The 27,328-nt window shown below is 37.5% G+C and overlaps 1 protein-coding gene and 1 long non-coding RNA gene across 3 annotated transcripts; one reads left to right on the top strand and one right to left on the bottom strand.

The window, feature by feature from the left end:
• Positions 1-1,081: 1,081 nt before the first annotated feature.
• On the top strand, positions 1,082-25,065 carry DAW1 (dynein assembly factor with WD repeats 1). 2 transcript variants are annotated; one of them, XM_035335262.1, is made up of 13 exons: positions 1,082-1,205; positions 6,207-6,279; positions 7,278-7,422; positions 11,031-11,089; positions 11,760-11,882; positions 13,742-13,841; positions 15,477-15,584; positions 16,635-16,741; positions 19,668-19,770; positions 21,247-21,361; positions 22,033-22,109; positions 23,550-23,712; positions 24,373-25,065. In XM_035335262.1, the coding sequence occupies exons 1-13, from the start codon at positions 1,097-1,099 to the stop codon at positions 24,405-24,407; spliced, it is 1,317 nt and encodes a 438-aa protein (XP_035191153.1). In that variant the 5' UTR covers positions 1,082-1,096; the 3' UTR covers positions 24,408-25,065. The 2 variants fall into 2 exon arrangements, with proteins under 2 accessions (XP_035191153.1, XP_035191154.1); XM_035335263.1 differs by lacking the exon at positions 1,082-1,205 and adding an exon at positions 4,973-5,070.
• Positions 8,148-10,923, bottom strand: LOC118171839. Its single transcript, XR_004753420.1, has 2 exons — positions 8,811-10,923; positions 8,148-8,777 (listed from the first exon to the last, which is right to left on the bottom strand). It is a non-coding gene; the product is annotated as an uncharacterized LOC118171839 (long non-coding RNA).
• Positions 25,066-27,328: the final 2,263 nt, after the last annotated feature.

The following is a 27,328-nucleotide window of genomic DNA, read 5'->3' as shown; positions in this document are numbered from 1 at the left end:
ATTAAACTAGTAGTTTAATCTTGCGGCATCATTGGTCAGGTATGAAGCTAGTGAGAAAACTAGAAACTAGAAAAGTAGGCAAATGGGAATTTGAGAATGATATATTCAATGTGGCAGCTAAAATCAGAGCTGCAGAGTGGTCAGTATGGTAGCAACTATTCACTCAAATGTCATAGTATTTCATGTACGAATAAGCTTTGTTATATAGCTGAACGTAAGGAATACAAAACAAATCTTAATGTAAAATGTCATGAATATGTGAAAAATAATAGTATTTTGGCAGACTGGCTAACTACAGTGATTGCTTTTTTCCATGTACATTTACTAGAGCTGCTTGAAAAATATGATTGTGTTCCAGTGGGCATTTGAATGTTTCAGACTGTTATCCCTAGGAAAAAATGGTCAAAATGTCTTTCAGAGGCAGTGCATATCAAAGATATCTGAGATAACACAAATCTCAGAGATGCTCACTCCATAGCACTGCTCCAAATTGTTACAGGATTAGGCAAAAACGTTTGGTTAATTTTAAAGTGGGTGGTACTGTATTAATGCCAAATACAATGAATGCATGATATACATATATAGTTATATATCAAGTACATGAAAATTATGGCAAAAAGAATATACAAAACAAGAAACACGGAGACAATGCAATAGGACTACAGAAATGTGGAAAACACGAGAGTTTATGTGAAATGCTTAATGTGTTTTGGCATTATAAAAATGAAATATAAAAGCCCAAATGTGATATTTTGACTTTATTTATTTATTTATTTATTTTTAATTAAAATCAGTGGTGAAATAAACACACTTGGACTTTAATGCAGCTGTGTTTTCTAAAGTTTTCTAAATGTCTTTCCTGACTTATCTTCATCAATTCTATTGTAGACTTGGTAGAAATCCTGCGGAAGCTTTTTGCTTCCTCCTGACTGAAAGTAGTTTGACTCGACTGTGTATTAGGTAACTGTAGGAGAAGTGCTCCTCTGCTTTCCTTACTGGGTGCATCCAGGTAACTCGCTGGCATTCATCTTGCAGCTCAGACAAATCTGACCACAGAATAGTTGCCTAATTACCTGACGCTGTCAGCTTTGCTGCCATGACTGACTGGTACAGGACTCTTCTCAACTGCAAAGGTCTTCAGCACCCCACAGTCTGGACCGTGGAAAGAAAGATTAAAGGCATTTCTGAGTTCTTCTCAGAGGGGGGTAAGACAAACACGTTTTAGTGTGTGTGTTTTTTTTTCTTTGATTTTTTTTTGTTGCCAGGTCTACCTATCAGTGTGGCAAGATCAAGAGGAAAGAAAGCTCTCCCTTAAAAAGGGAAGGGAAGGGAAAGGAAAGGAAAGGAAAGGAAAGGAAAGGAAAGGAAAGGAAAACTATATTTTAGCTAAGTGAAAATGTGACTAAAGGAAGTAAGAATATATGGAATGAGCCTGACTGCACGTGACATTGTAAGCAGTGTGTGAGAACTAGTAGATGGACAAAAGAGCACAGAATGGAACTAATGTTCCTTTCTAGTGCTTGCTATTATCTCATTGTAGGTAAACCACACGTGCATCTATTCATGTGAACAGAAACTTGCGACATACTTCCCAGGCAAATAGCAACTCTTTCTCTCTCTATTTGGTATAATGTTAAATTGATGAAAACAGCCATGCAAAGATGAAAAACACAATCTTTGGGAAAGACAGTATTCTGTTTACAGCATAATATGCTTTCATTCTCCCAGAATGGCTCTTACCTGGCAAACTGCAAACTGCTAGAAAATCATCTTCCACCTACAAATAATACAGTCTTAACATTTTCATGGCTCTGGTGCCATGGTTAGCACTGGAAATAACAGAGCAGAAGTGAGGAGTGCTAACATTGCAGAAGGAAGTGTGTGAGTACAGGGGTGTGTGTTTCACTAAGAGGAAGCAGGATCCCTATGCCAGAATAGAACAACCTTGAAAAAAAACACCTAAACCCATTTAATTCACCAAGCAGAAACAAGGAAATATCACAGGACTGTCTTTCTGCATCTGCCAGACCTTACAATTATGAGAAAGGACAGCATGAAAAACTCCCCTCAGTAAAAATTCACTGCACCCATTACTGACATAACAGAAATAGGAAGTGGCTTTCTACATCTTTCCCTTAACTCAAACTCTTGGGCTGGCCTTTTTGATTTAGTTCAGTTTACCACAGACTGACCTACTTCAGAACAAGTGGGTCATGATACAACTTTAAATCAGGAAGCCTAAAACCCACTCTTCTCTGCAAGCGAGAGTGTGTTTGAGTCAGAAACACTTTCTTACTCTTCTTAGGATGGTACTTTGGGTCAAGAAAAGAGATTTGGAGAATCTGTGTTGGCAGAAAGAACCCAGAGTTCTCAAAAGGAAGCTCTTTGTTGTAACCATATTCACTTTACTTCACACTATCCAACACAGTTGTCTCCAGCACTCTACATAAATGTATATTGCAGCCTTTCAAAGGCTTTTGAATACTGACAGTGAGGTTTATAGTATCTTTACGTTCAGCCACGCCTGCAGACTGCTGACATAAGCAAAAATGCACAAGGCGCAACTGATGTATATTATCTTTCCGAGCTGATAACATCAATACTTTTTGATCTCTGTACATAAAAGCTGATTACATTGTTGCAGATCCTGAGTGGATGTCTCAGCATTTCCCTTTTCTTTCCAGTATAGATAGTTTTGAACTCTCTACAGTGTGCATAAAGAGTCTTCAAAGCTGGCCTTCCATGGTTTAGAGGCTGTGTGCACCTTTTGGATGCTGAAAAACCTCAGGAAACAATTTTACCCCGGCAGCCGAAATAAATAAATAAATAAATAAATAAATAAATTTTGCACTACTTGCCTGTTTTCATGAACTCTAAAAAGAGTAGCATTTCTGCTTAATAGAGCAGGGTTAGTGGTACGGATTTCAGCTCAGGTGCCCTACTTTTGTGCATCATCAGAGTCCTTGCTTGCCTAGCCCTTAAGCAATTAGCTGTGTTGAAGTCCTTCCTCTCCCTACAGTTGTTACCTACGTTGCCTTAACTCTCCATAGATAATCCTACCTGTGCCAGAGCTGTAGTTCTGTTTTGTCACATACCATTAGTTACTACCTATTTATTTTGTATGCAGGCCTGTCCTCAGTGGCACTTTGGGAAAAACTTCATCTCAGAATAGCATAGCTCTTTGCCACCTGCTCGGGTAGTCGGCAATTCTTTCTTTTCTATTTTTTATATAGGAATAGAGTAAACAATGCCATCATGCCAGTGCCATTATGCCAGCAAGGAAAGGGGGTGAGAGTCAAGGCCTGATTTGACTGATAATGTCATCAGCATCATTACCTCTTACCGCTGATGATGACAAGCTGTGAGATGTGTGTTTGGATAGAGATTTACTGGGAGAAAGTAAGGCAAGAACATGCAAGGAGCTGTTGTCACAGAGCTCTGTGTCTGCTCCACTTCCCTCTTCCCCGTTCAGACTGGGCTGCATTTGTCCTTTCCATGCTTCATGAAAAACAACCAAAACAAGCTTGTTGGTCTATGATATGCAAAACCTTGGAAAAAAATATTTCTCAAGACTACCACAGTAATTGATTCATTGAGGCAAATACCATCCTGAAGGACTGAAGAGATGCTTATTGTAGAAATTATATTAAAATAGCAGATACTCCTCATTTATGCTGTATAGAAGTATCAAGTCTTTAACTAACGAGTCACACATAACACTTCTAGTTGGTGTTAACTAATACTGAAGACACCAGAGAGGCTGCATGAATGTGTGTTTGCAAAGAAGAGAGAGGAAGGAGTTAATGTAGAAAGCAGCTCCCATGGCATGTTCATTGCTAGCATCATTTAAGCTAAATGAACAGAAAATATTTATGCCTAGAAAGAGTAATTGGGGTGGTTACATATTATGCTAAACAAATATAAAAAACTGTTAAGACACTAGAGGACACCAAGACTAGGGGTTGTTCAAAAAGTTGTTTTTGAACAGGGTCGTTCCAATTAAGTCAGTTCTGTTGTAAAGCTGTTTAGATTAATTGTTTTCAATGAAAACATTTCCTATCTGGCTCATGATAACCAACCTTCCACATATGAATGAGACAAAAGATCAAACCAAACCCCAGTCGTGTCTCACAGATGACCTGGAATTGCCCATTGTATTTTACTTCCTAGCTTTGCAGAACCAAAGGTCTGTCTTCAAAGTGAAGCTGTAGGGAGCCCCGTGAGTGTTTCACAAAAGTCACGTACTGTTAAAAGTGACCTGAACCCTGTTCTAGTGACCCCATGCCAATGATATGGGCTACGAGGAGACCAATGAAGGCACGTTGACTGCTTCCCCCTATTGCCATTTCTGCAAAAAGATTGCCTCTTTAGTACGTTATCTTTGAATGGTTCCACGTTGGTTCTCTTTACATTTTTACTTTAGTCAACTCTTTGATTTTCCAAGCAGCTGCTGTGCGTTTGTCCTGCTGCTGCTCCTGCCCCTCCACCTGCTGCATTTTGCCACCTGGAGCACACTGCGGCTCAGGCCTTCAGCTTTGGTTCCCGCAGGGCCGCCTTCCAGCTGGCAGGGCACGGTGAGCTGACTGCCAAAACGGCAGAAAAGCCTTCAAATACTGAGCCCACGCACAACACAGAGCTACAGGTAAAATTAATAGGGATGGGCACACATCGGTCCACCTGGGAGAAAGCAAGCCTAGCTTTGTATTGAGGAACTTTCAGCTGACTATTGCTACTCGGGTGATATCCTGCTGTTATAGCAGATAGTTCTGCTGAAACAGAGCTTGAGAGCCTGGATGACAGACAACAGAGGAAGGAAGAAACCAGCGCTCTGCCGCCCGCGGGTCGCGCACACTGCACGGCCCTTGCTGGCAGCCCCTCGGGCACGCCGCCACCGCCTCCCCTGACCCGCCCCGGAGGCGGCGGGGGTCGGGAGATGGCGGCCGCCCCCCGGCGGGTGACGGCGCATGCGCGCAGGCTCTGTTTGGCCGTTGCCGTGGCGGCGGGCCGGGGCTCGGGGCTGGCGGCGCGCGATGGGGCTGAGGCGGCTGCTGCTGCGCTACTACCCGCCGGGTGCGGGGCTCCGGCAGGGCCGGGCCGGGCCTGGCAGCTGTGGGGAGGTGTGGGTGGGTGTGTGGGGAGCTGTCGGGAACCACGGGCGTCCTCGCGTGTGCTCCTTGCTCGCGCGGTCGTGCAGCTGCGTGGCGTGATGTTGTGGCGTGAGGGGCGGTGGGGGGCTGTGGGGCGGCAGGGCTGCTGCTGTAGGGCTCCTGGCCGCCAGCGGTGTGCTGCGGGGGTGGTGCTGGCACCTTGTGTAGGCGAGGCAGGTTTATCCACATCACCTCGTCCTGCTGAGCCGCGAGGCGTTTAAAAGTTCAGAACTCACGGCAATTAGCACCAATAAAGCGTCCGTGTGATATAAAGGTCCGTTTAGTGAAAAGTCGCTGTGTTGCTTATTTTTCGTTTGGTTGTGTGGCTTCTCAGAGCAGAGCCGTGCTTTGATAAGGTATGCCAGTGAGCTGTCCTCATCGTTAACTCCCTCAGGAGAGCGACTGGTTTCAAGCGGAGCAATGTGGAGAGGGCAAGCCCAGGAAGTGTGATGTGATAACAGATCTTTCTGCCAAATTAAACATTTTCCTTACATACGATGACGTGAAAATTAATCCAAATTACCCTTTCCAACAGAAAAGCAAGGAGCGGCAGAACACTAAGCAATGAGGTTAAACATTTTAATACTCAGAGTACATCTTGTGGAGGTGACAGAGCACACCTGGAAATGGGAAGTGTGCTCTGTGTGTTATTGCGCATAGGCCTTTGCAAACAGTGAAATAAATGTAACAGTTTTTGTAAAACCTGTTTTCTGGGCTTCTTGGAAATACAAACTGCAGCAAGTATCTTCAGTACAGCTTATTTGAAAACAGAGCTGATGAAATCCTGTGAAAAGTGGTTGGGGAAAAGCAAACACCAACAACTTGTTATTTTCCAGAACTGAAAATGGATCATAAATACTTTAAGTAATAACATTTAATATTTGTTATCATATAAACACACCAGAGTTGTTCTGCTGAGAATTCCTAACCTCCTTCTTGTCTCAGTAACTGGAAGTAGGTCTGCTAAGTCAGTGGGGCAAAACAAGCAGAAGCATTAACAGTATGCATTATAAAATCCCTAACATCTAATTTAAACCTGTTTATCATATATTTTTAAAGGAATTATTCTGGAATATGTACAAGGTGGTGAGCTGAAGACCCGATCTATAGATCTACTTGATCTTAGTCCTGAGTAAGTATTTATTTCAGGCAACAACAGTATCTGCTGTTTTATAGCATGCTTATATACAACTGTTTGATTATTTTAAACACAATTGACGTGAATGATGTTTCTTTCACTAAAATGCACACTGAAAGATCCAAGTATAAAAGCGATTTATTTTTGTCTACCTGAAACTGTCCAGCTCAGTATTCTTGGTATAACAAGCCACTTTGTGAAAGACAAAATTTGTCTTGCGTTACTTAACAGGTGTATAACCACTGAGAGGATACTAATTTATGGGTATATTAGTGGCTCCTGTTTAGAGGACTGAAATAGAAAATCCCTTTTAGATTGCAATGATTTCCATGCTAGCAGGAAGGCTAGGCTTTCTCAGTAGGACCAGTTGTAAGTGTGTGTTTGCACTTTCACTGGTGCATATTGTCAGTCCTCTGTGTATCTCATGGATGGGTAGGATTCAGCAGTTTATCTGATTGTAGAAAAAGAAGATTCTACAGATTAGCTGTGAACTACTTCCTGGGGTTTCCATGAGTACCAATGGACTGTGGACCATGTTCTAGTAATTGTTATCATAATTATGAGTTACAGGAACATACATATATCTCTGAAGATACACACAGAGATCATTTTAATACTTTCCACATCTAATTTTTGTTGTTGCTACTTCATGGGCAATTCACAAAACTCTGCTGTAATTTAAATATTTATTCCAAAGCCAAGTTTGGATACACATCTCGCATGTCTGACCCTCTGTGGAAACCCATTGAGAAGATAAAGCTCCTGCTAAGCTAAAATTCTAACAAGTTAAATCTGACTGAACTGCTTTACTAAAGAGGGAAAGAAGAAACCAAGAAAGATTTATTCATATTTCTTTTAAGCCATTCCAGGACGAGATATATGAATATCATTTAATTTCTTGCTTTCATTTCTCTGCAAGTAAATAATATGCTTGCATTTATAATCATTACTATTGCCAGAGGATGAAATCTGCTTTTTTTCCTCATAACTAGCACAGATGTCGTAGCCTTAGTAGAAGAAATTCAAAAAGGAGAACCTCTCATCACAGCTTCATGCAAGGAATATGTCATAAACTTAGTACGAAGATTGCAGGAGAAGCTAGGGGAACAAGAAGATCACAAGTTCTATCTTTTTAAGGTCAGAATCATCTTTAAAATAATATTGGAGATTTGGGGGGTTTCATTGCAATGTTGTGATTATGTTTTTAGAGCTGTGTATCGTACCTGAGAGCAACATTTGGACTTCATTACTAATTTCTTGTGTCTTTTTGATTACCTCTCCACTGTTACAGAGACTGAATATGGCCTGGTTGTGCCTGTCAGGAATTCCCCCAAAAGGCCAGAGGTATAACTGTTCAAAACGCTATTTACACAGGCTTATGAACGAGGGTGTGTTTTGGATGGAGACAAATAACTACCTTCTTATTCAAGTAACTCTGTGGACAAGCAACACCCATAGTTAAGTTTAAACAAAACCTACAAATAGAACCTAAATAATTAGCTACTGGGAAAGGCCCTGAATATTTTTATACCCTTGTCTTCTTGTTCTTTGTTTTGTGGAAGTTAAGTTTCATTTAGATATCTGGGTACATACAGTAATACTAGTTGGCATTACTTTCTGCCAGCTAAGACATGAGCCAATGAACTGGATAAAGAGCAGTTTTCAAGGTTAGGGTCCATATAAGCCTTCCATAATGAATCTTGTCAGTAGGACTGGAATAATAAATGCAATAATGATAATAAAAAGATTCTTCATTATTTTTTCATTGGAAAACTGATGAAAAATGTAGTGTATGGGCATGTACCCACACTTCTTTTCTTTGAGTAAGGGAGTCATAGTTTCTGTGTTTATACTGTTTTGTTCTAAATTAATTTGTCTTCTTTTAAGTTGTAAATATTAATATGTTAATATTCACATCAATATGCAAATATTGGTGCTTTGATCTTCTGTTTACAGACAGCACTTTGTAAATATATTTTAAATAATGCAGCTTTTTAAGAGCAACGACTAGAGAAATCTTTTGGGACTTCGAATCCAGGATTCAGTCTATCAGAAGACAACAGACTTAACTGTATTTAATTAGGCAAACAAAAACGAAATTGCTTCCAGAGATGGCATGTTGCACTCTGAAATAACTGTGTTCTGTCTTCATAGTGTCAGCAGATGGCGTTGTGTAGCTGTTAAAAACTGCTGGTCAGTAGTACGGTATTGATCCTTGTCCTCAGCACAGAGAGAGAAGGGAGGAGTTTTGTGTTGGTTGGTTTGGTTAAAAACGGAACTTGCAATGTTGTTAGATATAATTTGGATTCTTATGACCAACAGTTTCTTAAAATACAAAAAAGACTTTTTAAATTTCAGGTTGTTATAATGCCTTGCTTGTCACAATCTTCTAAAATTGTTTGTTCCTCACCAAGACTGACAAATACTCAGATGTATGTCCAAATTTCAGTGTAAATAACGTAATTGTCATTTGTTGGGTATAGTGCCATGAACTGCCATCATGCCATGAACTGCCACTTCTGAACTGCCATCGGTTCAGAAATACTTGAGGAGGGCAAATCCAATAGATGCTGTCTTAATTCTTTCACTCAAGAATAGTTAGAAGTGTGTGGGGGAAAAAAAAACTTGGTTTAATTTTCAGTTCAATTTAATGCAAGTAAACGAAACGGGTATCCGACTTTCTGAGATACTAATAAAATATAAAATATGGGTGTGAGCATGACTTTTTTAAACAATGTTCAGTGTATGCGTTGTTTGGAAATGAGTATTTTTTCCTGTTGCTCAAGAGCATGATCTTAAGTGAGTAGATAGGCAGTGAGATAAATCCATCCTTTGGTTATTTCCAGTAATTGTGGTGACAGTACAGTGTTAGGCACCCCGCAGGGAAGTGAGCCATTGTAACAAGTTCTCAGGTTTTAAATTACTGCATAGCAATGGCACTTTACACTGATTTGCAGATATTATCTTAGGGACTTCTGTGACAGATCTTGCAGAATGGAGGTATGTTTTTTAATATTGCCCTACAATTTGATTATTATATCATTTGCACAAGAAGTTCTTGCAGGCTTGGAGTTCTGTGGATGAAGCAACTGCAGAAGTAGGCATTGAAAGAATAGTATGAGTCGTGTGGTCTGAAACTGAACATAAGCCTATCTAATTTTCCTCCCTTTTTGTTCATAACCGTTAAATATATTTATTGTTCGGATTTGCCTGCATGGAGCCCTAAAAATGTCATGGATCAGATTTCCATTAATTTCCATATTTTTTCATACTTATATGCAGGCATTTGTACACAGTGGGTGTTTCAAAAAACAACAAACCAGAATCAAAGTATTTTTGTCATTTCCATATCTTGATTACCCATTCCCACTCTTGCAGCTGAAAGGACAACTTGTCTCACTTTCTTAAGAGAATAGAAATGTTCTGTTTCTCTCTCTGTCTCTGTCCCTTACCTGACCATTGTTATTTCTCTTCCATTTCCATGAGTTCATACTCTTCTGAGTTGAAGATCTCTGAGCTTCCTTTATTTTCCTTTCTGAGACAGGCAGCTGAGAAAGCTAGAGATGAGAACAAAAAGTTGAAGCCATGGTAATATGTCACTGATTAAATGGCATTGCTCATAAGTCATTCCTTCTTCATTCGTGATGCTACAGAGCAGCGGACCACTGCTGTATTTTTATCATCCCTTCACTCTCAGCAGTTGCTGTGATTTCCCTGGTCATTATATTGTTATTCTTCAGAGCAGAGTCCAGCTTGTGACAGATGGAAGTTGTTCAAATGCAAACCATATTGTACAGTAGCCAGGTTATTCAGACACAAACCAGATTATTTATTGACACACTGACTTTTATTGGTCAGTGTCTGAAACTATGGTTACATATGTGTCTGAAATTATTTTTATATATCTTTAATAGGCATTAGTATGTGTTATTATTGGTATGAGGTAATTTACATGAAGCATATGTACTGTCTGATTAAAGGGCCTTTGAAACATTAGAAAAACAGTATCCTCCAGAATCTAAACAACACAGGCAGAAATCCAATTAGTCCCCTCTTTGAATTTTGTTTTGTTAAGTATCTTTGTTACTGTTCTGTATGCTTTTTTGTCATGACCTCATAGGATAGAGCTGCAGGTTATTTTTGTTCTTCCTGTTTTTAAAAGCAAAATCATATACTAGCTGAAAGCATCCCATATATGACATAAAACATTCAGAATACTCAATTAATCTGGATCTGATGCTTCACTGTATAAGGCTTAATAGTAGTTAGGATTTTCTTCATCAGGCAGCTCACTAGGCATGTCGCCTTCACTCATTTGTTTCTGCCCTGTCAGCTAAGGCCTAGGTTACTTCACTGGTCTCAGAGAAAGTGGAGGAAAAGCAAACGGGAAAACAGAGTTCATTCAAGTGAAATAAGAATTTTAAATCTGTGCTATGTAATATCTGCAGCAGTAACCTGCTGAGGCATGACTTTTTTGGTTGTTTGTTTTTTAAGTTAGAGATTGATGTATTATGGCTGTAACTGCTAATCTGACAGGAGGAGGAGAAAATCGCAGAATCACAGGTTGTTAGGGATTTGAAGGGACCTTGAAAGATCATCTAGTCTAGCCCCCCTTCTGGAGCAGGGACACCTAGATCACATCACACAGGAAAAATATTAACTTACTGAATATTTTGAATATATATATATATATATATATATTCATGTGTCAATTGTTTTCTTCTCTCTTCCCCCTTCTATTTCAGGTCCTTAGGGCACATATATTGCCACTGACTAATGTAGCATTCAATAAATCAGGTTCTCGGTAAGTTGTTTTCAAATTCTAGAAACATAATCCCTAATCGAAGTCCTGTATTTGTAATTTACATTGCAAATCAAATTCAGTGCTCTTATCTTTCTGGAAAAAAAAAAAAAATTCAGCTGTGCTATTTATATACAACTTCAGCCATGACTGGGGATTAGACTTCAGGCTTCTGTAGGAGAACCAATGGGATATGCAAATATATGCAAAGAAGTAGTGGGTGAGATTCAGTGGATGTCATTTTCTTCTTTCAAGATGATAGTTTGTTGACAATTACCGTATTTCACAAAGAAGCGCCTTTATGGCAATTCAGCAAGCATCACCGAAAGCTGAAAGAGTCTTTGACATAAATTAATTTGGGACTTTCGCTCTTTTGGAATTTTGTGTTGATTGATTTCACTATGGGCCTATACCAAATCATTTTTCTTTAGTGTCTTGAAAGCAGCAGCTTGCATTTTAATTGAAATACACTAAAGATTAGAAACAAGTGTTTTATAACTCTAAATAAGTAATAAACAAGGATCCTCTGTGGTCATTGATCAATATTTTAAAAAGAAGATATTTAGGGTCTGAGACAATGCTAGCTGAAATTTGTGGAAGTCACTTATTTTCTGATGTACCAGGAGCAGTAACATATTCATAGTATTCAGAAATTATTTTCTCTTTGTTTTAGCTTTATCACTGGAAGCTATGATAGAACCTGCAAAGTATGGGATACTGCATCAGGAGAAGAGCTACGTACACTGGAGGGACACAGAAATGTTGTTTATGCAATAGCTTTCAATAACCCTTATGGGTAATTATATTTTTGCTGAATAAATAACATTTGCTAATTGCATTATTTTGCAAATACAGCACTCTTACTAGAGTTTTAAAGTAAAACAGACCATCTCAAAGAGTTCAAATTCTGAATTGGAAAAGTTCAACTGTAGCTAATCACCAGGATGGCACTGTATATTGTTTCTATAAGCCATACATATAAGCATTTTTCTGCTTTGATTTTTTAAAAATGATATTTAGAAATTCAAAGCTTAAATTAGGTATTCAGTGTCTTGATAAATCTATATGCATGCCAGTTTAATGTAGTTTAACACACATTTATTTCTGATATTATCTACATTATCAGATTATGCTCTAATAATCATTCCTTACTGCCTCCATGTAATTGTATGTGAGATGTGAGATATGTATTTAATACAGTTTCTGTTGCTACAGTTAAAGAGAAATAATATTTCTGTCATAACAAAAATGGATTTCTCCACTTTTTGTTCCATGTTTATTACCTAGCCATTACTATTTAAGACATGATATAAAAATGTCAGAGATGTTGAGTAATTTTTATAAAATCCGCAGGGTGCCGCTGTATGAATGTCAAATATGCATCTGTGCATCTTTTGTTTTCTGCAATAACTGTTTGCCCTAGGTCAGAATTGCCACCTGTTAGATGAAGGAGATTATGTTAGGCACTGAGTTTTCGTTGTTGTTTGCTTCCTGAGGAAGTTTTTGTATAAGTAAGTGGTTTTGCTTCTCTGAAAAATAAGATAGAAAATAATTCCTATGTTTATATTGAATCACATTACTGCTTTCACTGTCAGATGCCCTACTTACCAGTTAAGCAAAACACAGTTAACATCAGGAATTAAATGTTAAAGACTTGTTCTTACACTGCTTGGAGCATCATAATTCCCTTCTGAATGAAAAGATTTTTTCCAGCCTAGAGCCCCCTATGTCAATGTCTTATATTCTGATATTATTCTTTACTTTAAAATAATAATGAAATTGTTTTATATAGTTCAAGTGAACTAATATAGAACAAAAAACTGTGCAGAGGTCAATAACTGGACTGTAATATAGAAGTAGAAAAGCAATATATAGTGAGTGAAAACCCGATGGAAACCTTGTGCTATTTTTATTTAAAACTTCAATTAAAAAAGACCATTTTTCTGCTAATTTTTAGGCTTCAATATCCTTTCCCTTGCTACATTTTCTGGGTACCTCACTTCAGTCTTGCTCTAACTGCAGTTAGTCACAACTCTTCCATTCACTTAAATGGGAGGAGAGTTCACTTGCTGAAATTTGCGGAAACTGCTTACAAAAACCGGACTGTAACAGTTTATAAACAAACAAGCTGTCTCAGATGAAATGACATAGCTTTTAAATACTGGAGTACAGCATATAACCTCATTCCTAATGTAAGTTACTCATCAGTTATCTGCAAATTTGTCCCATTAATATAACTTCTGCTTGTAAAATCCTGCTCTAGGATCTTGTAGTGTGGCAGAATGCACCAAAATGCATGCAAAAGCAGAAACCCCTTCATGCAGCTTCCTGCAGGGAACTCCAGATACGTTGACCTCTGTCTTGTGTCAAGCTTGTACAGAGGGAGTGACTGCTGGCAGGTGCCCTTCGTTCTGTGCACGGCAGCAGAGGTAGAGAAGGTCACAGCTGCCACTCTCTTCTTTGCAAATCTGCACAGGAGCAGTCACTACTTAATTAATAGAATTTATTGCTAAACTAAAACATTGTGCAAGAGGGAGCTTGAAGAAATATACTGCTCTTAGGCTTTGAAGACTGGGTATTGTTTCTGTTTTTTCTACTGTCTTTGAAGTCAGAGTTTTTTCTTCCAAATAAAAATGACAATGTTTTTCCATTTAGTGACAAGATTGCCACTGGATCTTTTGACAAAACCTGCAAACTGTGGAGTACAGAAACAGGAAAATGTTATCATACTTTCAGAGGACATACTGCAGAAATTGTGAGTGCTGATGAATGTTTCTTACTCCTTTCTGTTTCCGTGCAACATTATAAATAGCTTTGGGTTCCGTGTCTCTGGGAGCTGACATTGGAAGGGGCAGACTTTTTGCAACATCTGTTCACACATTCAGATCCTCTGAAAGTTCTGATAAAATAAAGTATATACAGTTGAAGTGGTTATTTTATTTTTTTCTACATTTTCCTTTGTTTGCTAAGTGTTTAAATGTTTTTGAAAAATACAACAATCTGAATTTTCAATTTATTGCACATATTTATTCCTTGATTTTTTAATGTATTGTCCTGTTATTTTTCTACATATGCTGTATTGCCTCTCATTTGCAGAGCTAAATACACAAGAACATCGTTGCTTGTATTGCTGTGTTTCACAGTAAGATCTGAACTTCATGCCCAGGACCAACTGGAGCCACATAAGAATCAATTTCTGAAATAAAATAGCATTTTAGTATGTTAACTGAGAGTATGTGGGATGATGAAATGTTAATGATTTATGACAACGAAACAGTTTCAGCTTAAAGATCTTTGATTTCCTTTCCAGTTCCTCTATTAGCAACAGCAAATGTCTTGACGCACAGCACTTCAATTTAAAAGATCAGGGCAAACCCACTAAAATGCTCTGTTTCAGTGCAGAATATACTCCTGAATAAAAGTAACTATAGAATCATTATTCAATAAGCATTTCTGGAAACTGTTTCTGGAAACAGTCTGCATTTATATTGCCAGTTGCAAGCCCCATAACTAGTGTGAGAAAATGCTGCTTTATGATGGGGGATGGCAGTGTTGGTTTCACTAGGTTTTTAATTCTCTGTATACTTCTGAAACAGTTCTCCCTTACTATGAAGAACGTGATTGGTCATGGAGATAGTTTGTAGCGACTTTGCTTCTACAAAGTGGTTAGCTAAAGGCCCTTTCAATTTCTGATTTATGTAGGGGTTTAATCCAATGTGTAATGAGTTTACTACCCAAAGTGTTATGAGGTGTGCTCACAAGTAATTAGTAGAAGATTATAGCCAGCAGAAAATTCTGTTTCTCTGAATGAGACTTGTTTCTAAAAGAAGGCCAGTGACAACTTCCCAACATATTGTGGATGATTCATTGCTGGCAGGGGCATGTCCTTGGCTATTCAGTATTAAAAAAGAAAAAGATAAATGGACAGAATGAAAGTGCACCAGTGGCTTTAGCTACTGTTTTCCTTTTTATATGGCACCTCCAAGTCCTTGTTAGCATAACAGTCGTATTGAGTAATTACAGAGAATGATTTTTTTTTTAATGTGAAAAAATTAATTAGGAAACTTCTCCCTGTGACGCAAAATGAAGCACCTAAATAGTGAATTTTAATCCAGGCTCAGAAAACAATACAGGGAATGTTCCAGTAAGTTTTTATCACAATGTCATTGTAAAGCAGCCAATTAGTGTTCTAGATTTGAGTAGTCATCAGGAGCTATGGGACAAGAATTTGTTGCTCTCCTAATGAACTGTCAGCCTTGTACTATTTCTGTAAATCATAAACTATTAAATCAGACTGTTGCCTTGCTTAGAAATACTGTGAGCCTTTTTCTTTGTTTTGAGAAAGGGTATATAAATAATCTTTCCCACTCTCCAATGTTTCTTGCTACAGGTATGTTTATCATTTAATCTTCAAAGCACATTGGTGGCAACTGGAAGCATGGATACCACTGCCAAGTTATGGGATATAGAGAAAGGAGAAGAAGTTGTTACTTTAAGTGTATGTTTGCTTTCTTTATATTTTTAAAGGTGTTCCTTGCTTTCTTAGTTTTCTGACTAATAGTAGAACTAATACTACAGTTTTAAAACTGGCACAGAATTTCTGTTACCAGGTGATCTCATAGAGGCTGCAATTACAAAACGTTAAGAAAGCTTGAAGAGAATGCTAAGATTATGGTGTTTTGTAAGGAGTCCTATTTATAAAAAGGCAGATTTTCTCATTTCATTGATGTTACTGTTATAAGTCAGAATGTGTTCCATTGCTCATTAAAACATGTTAATACTGTAATTTATCACCTCATCTGCCTAAAGTAACTCTGAGAAAATCATTGTCAGAGGCTACATCTATATGGATCTTCTTCCTGTAAACATTGGCAGAGGAAAGCCATCCAGTTACCTCTAGACTGTGATTTTGTTTAGCTCTACATAGTTTGCTGGGATTCTGCTCGTTCAGATTGGCCTGTGCTGTTTCCATGCATTTCTCTTGCATAAATCCTACATAATAAATCCTAAATAATAAGTGCTTCTTCCCTGGTGTGTGTGGCCTGTAGCATGGAGAAGGCTTCTCTTCCTCCTCAACTTTTTCTCTCCTCGGAGTCCTGAGTGGGGAAGAGAGCAGTGAAATGTGTGGCCCCATATCTTATAAGTATGCTTAAGTTAATTTTTCCAAGCCTCTCCACTGAGACTAGTAGCAAGCTGTACTGTAGCTTACTGTAAATGAGTCATCTGATTTTGGTATGCATTGGTGAACAAATGTGATTCTGCTAAAATCCAATATGGAAAATTCCAGTCACATATCTGATTCATTATCTATCACTGGCAATTACTCACTGCTTAAGTAATGTGCCTGATTTTTTGCAGTTGTTGGGATATCGACTATTCTACAGTCCAGTAGGTCTTTCTGTTAAAATTGTGATATATTGGACAAGGCAGTAAATAAGATACTAAATTGTTGTAGATGGATTATGCTGCTGAAAAAGCTACATATTGAACTAAGGTAATGGAAAAGTCCTATTTGCATTCTCACACTCCTTTTTTAAAATTTTCTCAGGGGCACTCAGCAGAAATTATTGCATTGTCTTTTAACACCACTGGAGATAGGATTATCACTGGCTCCTTTGACCATACAGTAGCAGTGTGGGAAGTTGTCACTGGCAGGTACTAAAGTACTAATAAATATCATTTTGCATTGCATATTTAATGACAAATGAAAGAGACAACGTTGAGCTACAAATTACAGACCTTGTTTTTTCTTTTTTCTTTTTTTCTTCTTTTAGACTCTGCATCCTTTCATCTATTCATGTCTTATCTAGTTTTATTCTTCTAAAAAGGAGTGCTGCTCACCAAATGCTTTTGTACACAACGGGTTTAGATTTTTATTCTAAATTCCCATTTACTCATGGGAACTGAGGAGGCAGACAGAATGGATATATCCTACACTTGTTACTGGAGAATGCTCCAAACAGGAAAATATTTTATCAGCATGGAAACTTGTGGTTTTGAAGGTGTCTAGAATTTCTAGATGGAACTGACTGTTCAAGTAAAATAAAGACTGTGTTATTTCATAGAAAATTAGTCTGGTCACATTGACTTTAAAAAACACAGTGTGTCCATTTTCCTCCTCACATTAGTTTATATTAATGTATATTTATGAAGAGGAGAAAATTTGGTCCCTCTGACTATAGAGAACAAAATGTCTTTATTATGCCACCAAATAATAACATAATAGCTAAGTATGATCTTGTATTATCCTGAAAAATCCTCTTGTTTTTTCAACTGGAAACTCAGTATAAGTAGAATAATAAAATGATTGCTCTGATTACTGACAAAGTAATTTATGAAGATAAAGGTACCGTGTCTTCAGAGGTGATTATTTTTTTTTTTTTCAAGAGCAAGAAAAATATCACTGAAATTAATAAATAAAAGGAAAATGTGAGCATAATGATATCTTAGAGTAAAAAAACAATGTTGTATAGCTTCCAAATAAGAGTTATCATGATTTAAAAAAGTAACGTACACACATTAGTGTGTACATTTAAGGTTTGATTCTGTAAGCTTTGAGCTTATTCAACTTCAGCAGTTTAATGTTTGGTAGCACCTTGGAGTCACTCATTCAGCAGATAGAATGTTTGGTTTCAACTTTGTTCAGCCTGGTGTTCTTGCAAATATTTTTGTTTGAAAACAGCTTCTTCCAGCTTCCTGTCTAAGGCTGCACTGAAGTCAAAGTCTGGGGATTTATTGTTGCATTCTTTTTTCTACAAAACGAGTGTGGGCTTCACATCAGTGGCAACAACAGGAAGTGGAATATGAAGGAGGAAATTCTTTAAACACTGGTAATTCTGGTAATTAGCAAGTGGGCAATACAATTGTGCCAGGGCCAGCATTCAGCCTTCTAAATGTCAGTGGGGCATGGATGCCTTTAGTAATAAAGACAAGGTGTGGTTAGAAAGACTTGTGAGCAAATCATGCTTTTCTGCACACAATGTCAGGTAGATTTGCAAAAAGCTTGTATGTGAGGTTGTGTGCCCTTCCTTCACCACATGAAATCCCAGAGAAACACTGCCTTCCAAATCTGGGTATAGTTGAAGTTTCTTTTGAATATGTTGGCTGACTGAGGGAGTACCTGTGTTCCTCAGTTCTTTTCTGAGTAGGTGCCCAGAAATGTCCTGAGGGAAGCAGACACAGTAGACAAGAAAGAAACCTCAAGTTGACTCAAGTTTTTCATTTAAATTGAAAAGTTTACATGGCATTTCACCAGCCTGTTTTCTTGGCTCTTCCTGATTGTGTATCTGATAGTTCATGGTTTCTGTGAGATGTGTTCCACACGTTCATATTTATTCTGCTTATTCACCAGAGATTTACACTGAGGCCTGAAGCCTGGGCTGTCTTTTCAAAATTTGGAAATCAAAGCTTTATCAACCTCTTTCATGATTAGATTTTTGGGTGCTAGGTATTACAATAACAGCATTCTTGATGGCCAAATATTATGTTCAAAAAATAGCAAAGATAACTATTTTCTGTTTGTTGATTTTTGTGTTTACTGTAAAAAGGTCTGCACCATTGCAAGAATGCAGGCCTCGCAATGCTAGAAAGAAAAAGTAGTCATTCTGTAAAACAACATGAGTAGCATCAAGTTTTTATTGCCATAAACAAAGAATTCAATTGCTCAGGAGACTTGCTTTGTGATGCGTTCATTTAGCAGATATATTAATTTAGTTACCCTTACAAATCTTATGTGACAAATAAAAACATTTCAGTTACTTAAACTCATATAGTTGTTTTTCTAGTCATTACTTTATCCATTAGTTAAAGCTGTTTTCTATTAATGATTCCATGATATTAGCATTGTGATAATATCCTAATCTACTTATCCCTTAATATGTATATCAATTAATCTTTTTTAGGGTTCATTGCTTTATAGGCCATTAATTCATAGTAAGCAGTAATGGCTAATTGTACCCATCTCTATTCAGCTAAAGCTGATTGAAGATTTTAATGGAACTAGTATTTGTCAGTCCTTGTGCAGCAAGTTTAGGATTAATGAGGATTAGAAATCATATTTCAGTTTGGCTGTCATTTGCCTGTTACTTGGGTACATGCTTACTTTAAGTACCTGATTAAGATCTATTTGATCTTCAGTGGATTTTATAAAAGATTTAGATTAAATACTCTGGTGATATGGAGTTTTAAAAATACGCTGTTTACAGCTCATTGAAGTAGGATAATGGGAGAGTAATGTGGAAAAACTTGCTGCATATGCTTTATATCTAGATGAAAAGAAAAAATTGGTCTCACACTGAAAAGTCATCACATTTCACTGGAAATACAGTCATTAACATATTTTTGAAACAGAAGGGAGGACTCTTTCATTTTATTCTTCACTGCCTCTTTGTCTCAAAGAGAAACAATGGAACTGATGTAGTGCTGGAATGCTAAATGAGCTGTACCTCTCCATTTAATTGCTTTGATGGATAAAGTGGTGAAGATTTGACACCTTAACTATACCATTTTATAAGCTTGCTTATAATTTATATTGTTATATCATAACACACACTGAAAATCTAAATTCTCTTTTTTTTTGTAGGATGTTACATACTTTGATAGGCCACCGAGGAGAGATTAGCAGTGCACAGTTCAACTGGGACTGTTCTCTCATTGTCACTGGATCAATGGACAAAACGTGCATGGTAAGGAACTTGAGTATGCACTAGACACTCCTGTACATAAGCTCTCTTGCTATTCATTATAATGTAGCAAGCAATTTATTGTCAGATTTTATATAGAATATGGTGAATCACTGGTTTTGTTCAGAAAAGCACTGTAGACTATTTTAAAAACTTTTCTATAAGTTAGTTAACTATGTGGTTTAAAATGTCACCCAGTACAGCTGAACTAAAAGGCAGACCTGGGCTGTTACAAGTAATTAATATTGTTAGTATGAAAAATAAAGGACTGTTTTGCAGTTCATGTCCTGGAGTCTCTTTTTTTTTTTTTTTTTCTTTTTCCCCCTTAATACTTGTGTCACAAGCATCACATGTACTTTTGGCAGGTCACTAGGAGATAGATTTTCAGTTGGAATGCTTCTGATGAATGCCTGTGATTGTTAGCATTAAACTGCAAAAGGATTACATTTCAGTGGTGAGAAATTGTCCTTTTTTTCATCTGCACAGATACTGCACACGCAACTGAAATAAAATTGAGATTGAGGTGCTCAGCAGTTTGGCAAATTTGGTAATGCCAACACTTAAAAAAAAAAAAAAAAAAAAAAAAAAAACAGTCAGATTTATGGCCTTCTTGTTTTGCTCGTTACGGAACAGACAAAGCTGTAGTATTTTCCAAATCCACCTTTTCACAGTTTATCATACAAAACGTTTTTACCATAAAGGTGGAGTTTTGCTTATCAGAATCAAAGCAGAATCACAGAATGGAGGAATTAAGTGTCTTACTCCTGAGGTCCAAGCCCACCATACCATGTTTAATAGCTGAATACCTTGAAAGACATTCCACAAGATAAACTATTGGAATCTTATGAATATTTTTGTGTGTTGCAGACACCTCCCCACCCTGGGAATTCAAAATGCCTATATTTTGAAAAACAAACAAACAAATAAACCACCAACAAACCAAACCCCACTCTTCCTTCATTTTAGCTAGCATAAGCAGATTGTAACAGTTTAGACAGATACTGGTTCTTTTCCTGAATTCTGTTTCTCTTGTATCTTGTTTACTGTATTTTTGGAATTCTGTTCTGTTCTGTTTGGAATTCTCTTACCAAAGCTTTCTTGTCAGCTCCTTGATATGTAAAACTATGTCTTTTGTGAATATGAGAGCATTAATTTAAACTAATACACATAATTCATTAATGAATTTGTAAATAAATGCAAATCCCATGAGCTTCTTATATGAGCTTGTTTATTTCAATGAAGTTCAGTTAAATAATGATGTATATTGTAAGTTTCATTTAATCAAGATGCTGAAATACAAAATATGTAGTACTTCATTAGGCTGAAAATGCAGTGATTCTATTGATTTATATCCAGGTTTCATGTTAATACATTCAGGCATCAGAAAAGACCTATACGTGTCACTTCATTGAGCAACTAGTTACCTTTCAAGTAAATTAGTCAAAATAAGCCAAAAAATACCTTTGTTTATTTATGCAGCTGTGGAATGCTATGACTGGGGCACATATAGCAACTATAACAGGTCACAGGGATGAGATACTGGATGTCTGCTTTGATTATGCTGGCCAGCGTATCGCAACGGCCTCCGCTGATGGTAAGTGAAGTGACTCGTGCTACTGTAAAGATTGCAATACTTGCATAAAAACATCTTTGTCCTTTTCCTTTTTTTTTTTTTTCTGTTTCTGAACTCAGCTTGATCAAAGTGGAGTATTTTTAGTTGAAACCATAGATCGAGCTATGTTTGTTGCATTATAGAATGTTTTGTATTAAACTTTGGAAGTTTTCCCCTGTGAAAATTTTTGTATTTTTTCATACTTATTCACCTTTAACATCAAGCCTGTTAGAATATAACTTGTTCGTGGCTGGAAATGTATTTTAAATATTTAGATAAGTGACTTTTGAATGAATTTTGCTTTGGTTAGCACAGATTTAAGCACAGCAGGATATTACATAATGAAGAGTTGGTGAAATAAGCAAATTTATTTGTTACTGGTATGCAGCAATTTTGTGCACTTATTATTATTTTTTAGGAATCACAATAAATAGTTTTCTGTATTCACCAGCAGAAACCACTAAGAAGACAACCTTTCCCAGCCAGATTATAGCTGCTTTTTGGCGTACTTTATCCTTGGGGGAAACTGAGTTAAAACCTGTTTCTTTTGAAATCAAACCTGAGGATGAAGCCCTTCTGGCCTTATTAAGATGCTCTTATTGAAAAGCATATTTAAACAGAACAATCGCAAATGGCTCTTAATCTGCTAACAGGAACAGGAAGAGTCTATAATGCAGAAACAAGAAAGTGCATTGCAAAACTAGAAGGGCATGGAGGTGAGATTTCAAAGGTAAGTTGTATGTGATTTATACCTTTTCTTATTGAATTGTGTATGACATCCAATCTGCCGCTTATTTGGTGACACAGGAATGCTGTTAAAGAATAAGCATGTTTTTTAGTATTTGAGTGAAATGTTAAGACCACTGCCTTCTGCAACTTCTGCCATCACCCTTATTCCTTGCTTCTATTGGACCTCCTGCTCTTCACTCTCTTTCATTTCTATGCACACCTGATTTGTGGAATGGAAGAGAAAGAACACATTTCTGTGGGAAAATACATACAAGGTCTAATTTTCAAAGTTGGAAAGCTCAAAGCCAATTTTAAAAATCACTTGGTCTTGAGAAGTTTATCCAAGTACTTCAATGAAAATCTTGTCAAGCTCAGTTTTGAATGCCAAAGTTCAGTTTCAAATGCATTTATTTACTTCCAAAATTTTGCATATTTTGAAAACTTTGTTATTTAATGCTTGCAAGTTTTCATTTTTCCTTTCAAATAGGTAATTTTCATTAGCTTCCATGCTAGTATGCTATATTTGTGCTGCTTTTTTTTTTTTTTTTGATGCATTTTGTAATTGAATTGTTAATATTTTGAAACTAGGATGGTTTTTATGAACAGAACTCACCTGCTTTGATCGTGTTGATTTGGCTAGTATAATCACTTCCTCACTTAATATACACAGTACAATATTTGACACTCTGTGTAGATGCACTGAGGAATGTAGACTGAATACATGCTGATGTGGGAGGGTTAGGGACACTACTCATCAGGGTCCACAGTTCTGGCATTATTTCTCTGCTGGAAGTGAGAATCGGGGAGCATGCTGAGAAGTCAATCTATTTCTGCAGATGTTCTGTGTAGCTGGGATCACTTGGGAAGGTTATTACTTAGAATCTGATTGCTGGGGAATGGGCATTTTGCCCTCAGAAATGAAACAAAATTGCATTACATGATAAACCAGGTAGTGTCTGGTTAGTGCTTAAAAAAATCTGATTATCTGGAAATGCATGCAATTTAGGGAGTGAATGTTTAACAAAATATGAAGACATACTGCATAATAAGTTACATTCAGTGGGAGTTTGGATATTATACAGACATATGTTATTTAAAGTAGAACTCTATAAAATATGTGTATCTGTTACATTGGTATATTGATAATGTTTAAATAAAGTTGTTACCATTGTAGAGCAATTGTGATCTTGGCGGATAATATTCTGAAGTCTTGATCCCAGTGTGGTCATTGTCTATGGACCTTGGTACATGCACAAAGTTTCCAGCCACAGAAGTTTGCCAGGATGATGCTAGTGGAATACTTTCCTTAATTTTAGCAGAAAAAAAAAAAGAATGCAGGAGTTGCTGGCCTCTGTTTTCATCTTTTAATTTCTAGATATGCTTCCTTTTCTAGATGAAGTAATGTGTTAAGTAATATAATTCTTTTCTATATTTTTAAAAGATATGTTTCAACCCTAAAGGCAATCGTATACTAACAGCCAGCTCCGATAAAACAGCTCGACTCTGGGATGCTGCTACTGGACACTGCCTTCAGATATTAGAGGGTCACAGTGATGAGATCTTCTCCTGTGCTTTCAATTACAAAGGCAATATAATCATTACAGGTAACTAACTTATTCCAAATTATCTTTTTTTTTTCTGTTTTTGTAATACATTTTAAATCTTGTTACACTAAAAAATTAAGGAGTCTGAAAAAAGTGCTGTGGTGACACACCAAAAATGACTTTGCAGTGACTTAAAATATAGCCAAGAAAAGCTATAATCTTGAAATATAAATATTAAATATTAATATTAAATTTAATATTAAATATTAAATATACATATTTAATATAAACTATGGCCATGAAGAAATTTGTGTTGAGACATGAACGTACATTACTGTCTGTCCTATGGGCATGTACTGTCCCCAGGCCAGTGAGTAAGCCATGCTCGTGTAATGCATCGCAGTGAGGAGGTTCTGGGTGAGAAAAATGCAACGCTTTTTGAATGGGAGCATACCTTTTGGGTACTTGATGCAGCACTCTGTTCAGGTTTCATTCATTTCAGCCAAAAAGTCCTGGGAGTGGGAAAACACGTGAAGAACATTTGTGATTGCTTGGACCTTTGTATTGAACTACCAAAATATGGGGGTGCAGGATGATTTCAGTGAAAAATACCGCTGCAGGTCCTGCTATCTTTTGCTGGTTGTGGACAGAAAAAATATAGTTAACAAAAATGAGTATGTTGTCCTAAACTATTCCCTCACAATGTGTGTTTATTACTAGGGAGCAAGGATAACACCTGTAGAATATGGCACTGACTGAAGACAAGGAAAGATCCAGTATGGTATGTGCCTGCGTCATGAGTTTTGCAGTCAATAAACTCAGTCTTTCAAATCTTTTTTGTATTAACCCATTTGTTGTTTCAGCTCTGCTGAAGTAACCAAGTTACCTAGATTTTGATAGGTTTGACTTTCTGATGTCGAGTAGATGAAGAATCACAGAGTAGCAGAAGATTGTCTGGAGATTGTCTAGTACAATATCCCTGCTCAGAGCATGTCAGCTCAGTAGGCTGCCCAGGGCCCAGTCAAGTGGGTTATGAATATCTCCAAGGGTGGAGACTCCAGTTTTTCTAGGCAGTCTGTCCCAGTGTTTGATCACCCTCATGTTGAAGTGGAATGCTTTTTTGTATTTCAGTTTGCGCTTGTTGTCTCTTCACTCAATACTACTGAAAAGAGTCTGGCTCTGTCATCTCTGTTACCTAAGAGAAATCATGATTAGCATGAATGAACCTGGGATGCCCCCATTTCTTTGTGTCTTTGTTTCCTGGTAGCTCTCTTAATAAAAATAATAATAATAATAAAAAAAAATACAGCATTAGTATACTCTCAAGAGTGAAAGGTGTGTTGTTATGCACCTGCTTTGAGTACTTTTGTATTTTTTTTTTGTTGTGTAATAATAAAGTATTGAGTTAAAACATCGGTTTTGTTATTTGTAATAAAACGCCCCACTTGATATTTCCAGTGAAAAACATTAAAAACCATTTATGAACTGTATTGCTGTTAACTTTTGCATGCATGCTGCAGTTAAACTTCTACTCATACCCTTCCATATTTGCCCATACCTTTCCATTCCTTATTGGTCATCCCTGATTCTTCCATTCTTACCTAAAGTAAAAAAAATAAAATAATAATTTTAGTGGCGACTTGAAACACCGCCCACCTAAGATTTGTGGCTAAGGATCATGGCACGAGCTGCAAAGTGGATAATGAACTCCTGCGAGTTATTTACCATCATACAATGAGCCCTCTCCAGGCTTACCTCTCCACCAATTGCCAACACGCTTCACCTGTGCTCAGCTCTCTCACCTCCTACCAGAGCACCTGAAGCTGCAGCTGCTCTTTTCAGGGGAGAAGCAAAGTAGCAGAGCTGAGTGGTGACCTCTGGCAGGCTTGGAAGAAGGGATGAAGAATCAAAGAGGGTAGGATAGAAGAAAATAAGTGATGAGCTATTGAGTGAGAGAGACAAGGAAGAAAGGAAGCATGTAGCAGAGAATGCACTTGAAGGTATGTGTTTGTATTGCGTATCTCTGGGTGGTTGTAGACTTAGAAATGTTAAGGGTAATGTGAAGTAGTAGTGCTGGTATGCTCTGGCTCTTGCTGAGTGCTTGCCGGTATCTTTGAGCGTAAATGAAGAAACAAAAGTGCCCTGGAAAATATCCTGGTTGTTTCAAGAAATGTCATCAGTAGGAGAACTAAGCAGTGTGCTGTGCCTCACTTAGAATTAAACCTGTAGCAGGAGGCAAGGTGGCTAGCGTTAATGTTGCAGTAGTGCTTGTGCTGTTTCCTTCTGTCTTGTGCAAAGACTTGTGGTATGAGAAGAGTGTCTCCCTAATCTGGAATTAAAAGGGTCAGGAAGGACCATGCATTTCTGTTTTACTTTAGAACTGACCAAAACCCCTAGATCAGTTTGCAGCTGTAATGGGAGATGTGACATGGTGAATTCTGGTTAGCGGAAGTGAATGAAAGTGAGTATAATGAAACGTGTGCAAATACTGCTCGATAGTTAAAAACTGAAATTTGACCTGCTGTAAAACGATCACACACACAAAGAAATCTTTGGACTCTGAAAAGGAAATAGAAAAGAAAACAAAGATTAAGCAAAAATCTATTTTCTATTCCATTATTAATTTTCTCCTGTACTATGCTAGCGATTCAATGAATTAAAACACCTGTAGCATCTTCTAGTTTTCAGGCCTTGTCCTATTTTTGATGACAAAATTGTGACTGAGTTGAGGTTTCACAGACAAAGCATTGGACTGGGAGGCCACATGGACTTTATTTGTTTCTCTCTACATTTGTTGAGTGAATAGAATTACTTCTCAGGTTATGTTATCCAGGTTTCTTGCTCAAACGTGAAATACATCTGCTCTGATTCACAGCACTGTGGAAAAACGTACTGACTTGGTGCTTCAGAAAACTTAAATAGTACACCAGGTGTATGCTTGTGTATATGCTAGGTGTGTACTTGTGTGTATGCTTTGATGGTGGGCTCTCTACACCTTAATTTACCCATCTCTAGATTTAATACATTATACAGAGGCTTATCAGGGGTGCATTCTGTAGATTTATCATTCTGAAACCAGTCTGTCTATGAACGAAACCAGCCTGATACCACTTCAGTCTTCACAACTAAAATTTCCTGTGTGTGTGCTCTAACTCTGTTGTCTGGTACCTTTTCAGTCTGAACAAAACATCTGGCTTCTACAAACCTTGTGCTCTCCAAGCTACCACTTGTAATCAGAGGGCAGACGGAGTGGAGTGAGGTTTTCAGCATCTTATTGAAACCCTGTCAGCTTCACCCACTGCCATGTTATTGACATGGAGCAGGAGGCTCCTGGGGTGTGCTGCAGGAAGGACTGTCACAGGGGAAATGGGATTTGCATTATTGTTTCTATCCTTTAGACCTCTGAATCCTTCTAGCATTTACCTCTGTGAATATACAAGTTTCTTTTTATGGAGAAAGAAGCCCTTAGCTTGTGTCATGTTGTTTTCCCAGGACGGTACATACATTCTGCAAGACAAGGACAAAGTTTTCCATGTAACTGTATGAATTGTACTTAGACTTGACATATGCTTTTTGTATCTCTTGAGATTCAAAAAAAGTAGGGAGAAAGTTCGAGTGGCCAAAGCACAGCTAGAGTTGAAGCTGGCTGTGTCTGTGAGAGAAAATAAAAAGGGTT

This window comes from Oxyura jamaicensis, chromosome 9 (assembly GCF_011077185.1).
Source record: "Oxyura jamaicensis isolate SHBP4307 breed ruddy duck chromosome 9, BPBGC_Ojam_1.0, whole genome shotgun sequence".
Classification (NCBI taxonomy): domain Eukaryota; kingdom Metazoa; phylum Chordata; class Aves; order Anseriformes; family Anatidae; genus Oxyura; species Oxyura jamaicensis.
Note: the sequence above shows the minus strand (reverse complement) of the source record. Positions and strands in the feature narration are given on the sequence as shown.

Excerpts from the sequence above, each read along its gene's own strand:
- DAW1 (XM_035335262.1), top strand. The coding sequence starts at position 1,097 with ATGACTGACTGGTACAGGACTCTTCTCAACTGCAAAGGTCTTCAGCAC. Across the intron at positions 6,280-7,277 it reads CTACTTGATCTTAGTCCTGA|CACAGATGTCGTAGCCTTAG; the intron begins GTAAGTATTTAT and ends CCTCATAACTAG. Across the intron at positions 19,771-21,246 it reads CAATGGACAAAACGTGCATG|CTGTGGAATGCTATGACTGG; the intron begins GTAAGGAACTTG and ends TTATTTATGCAG.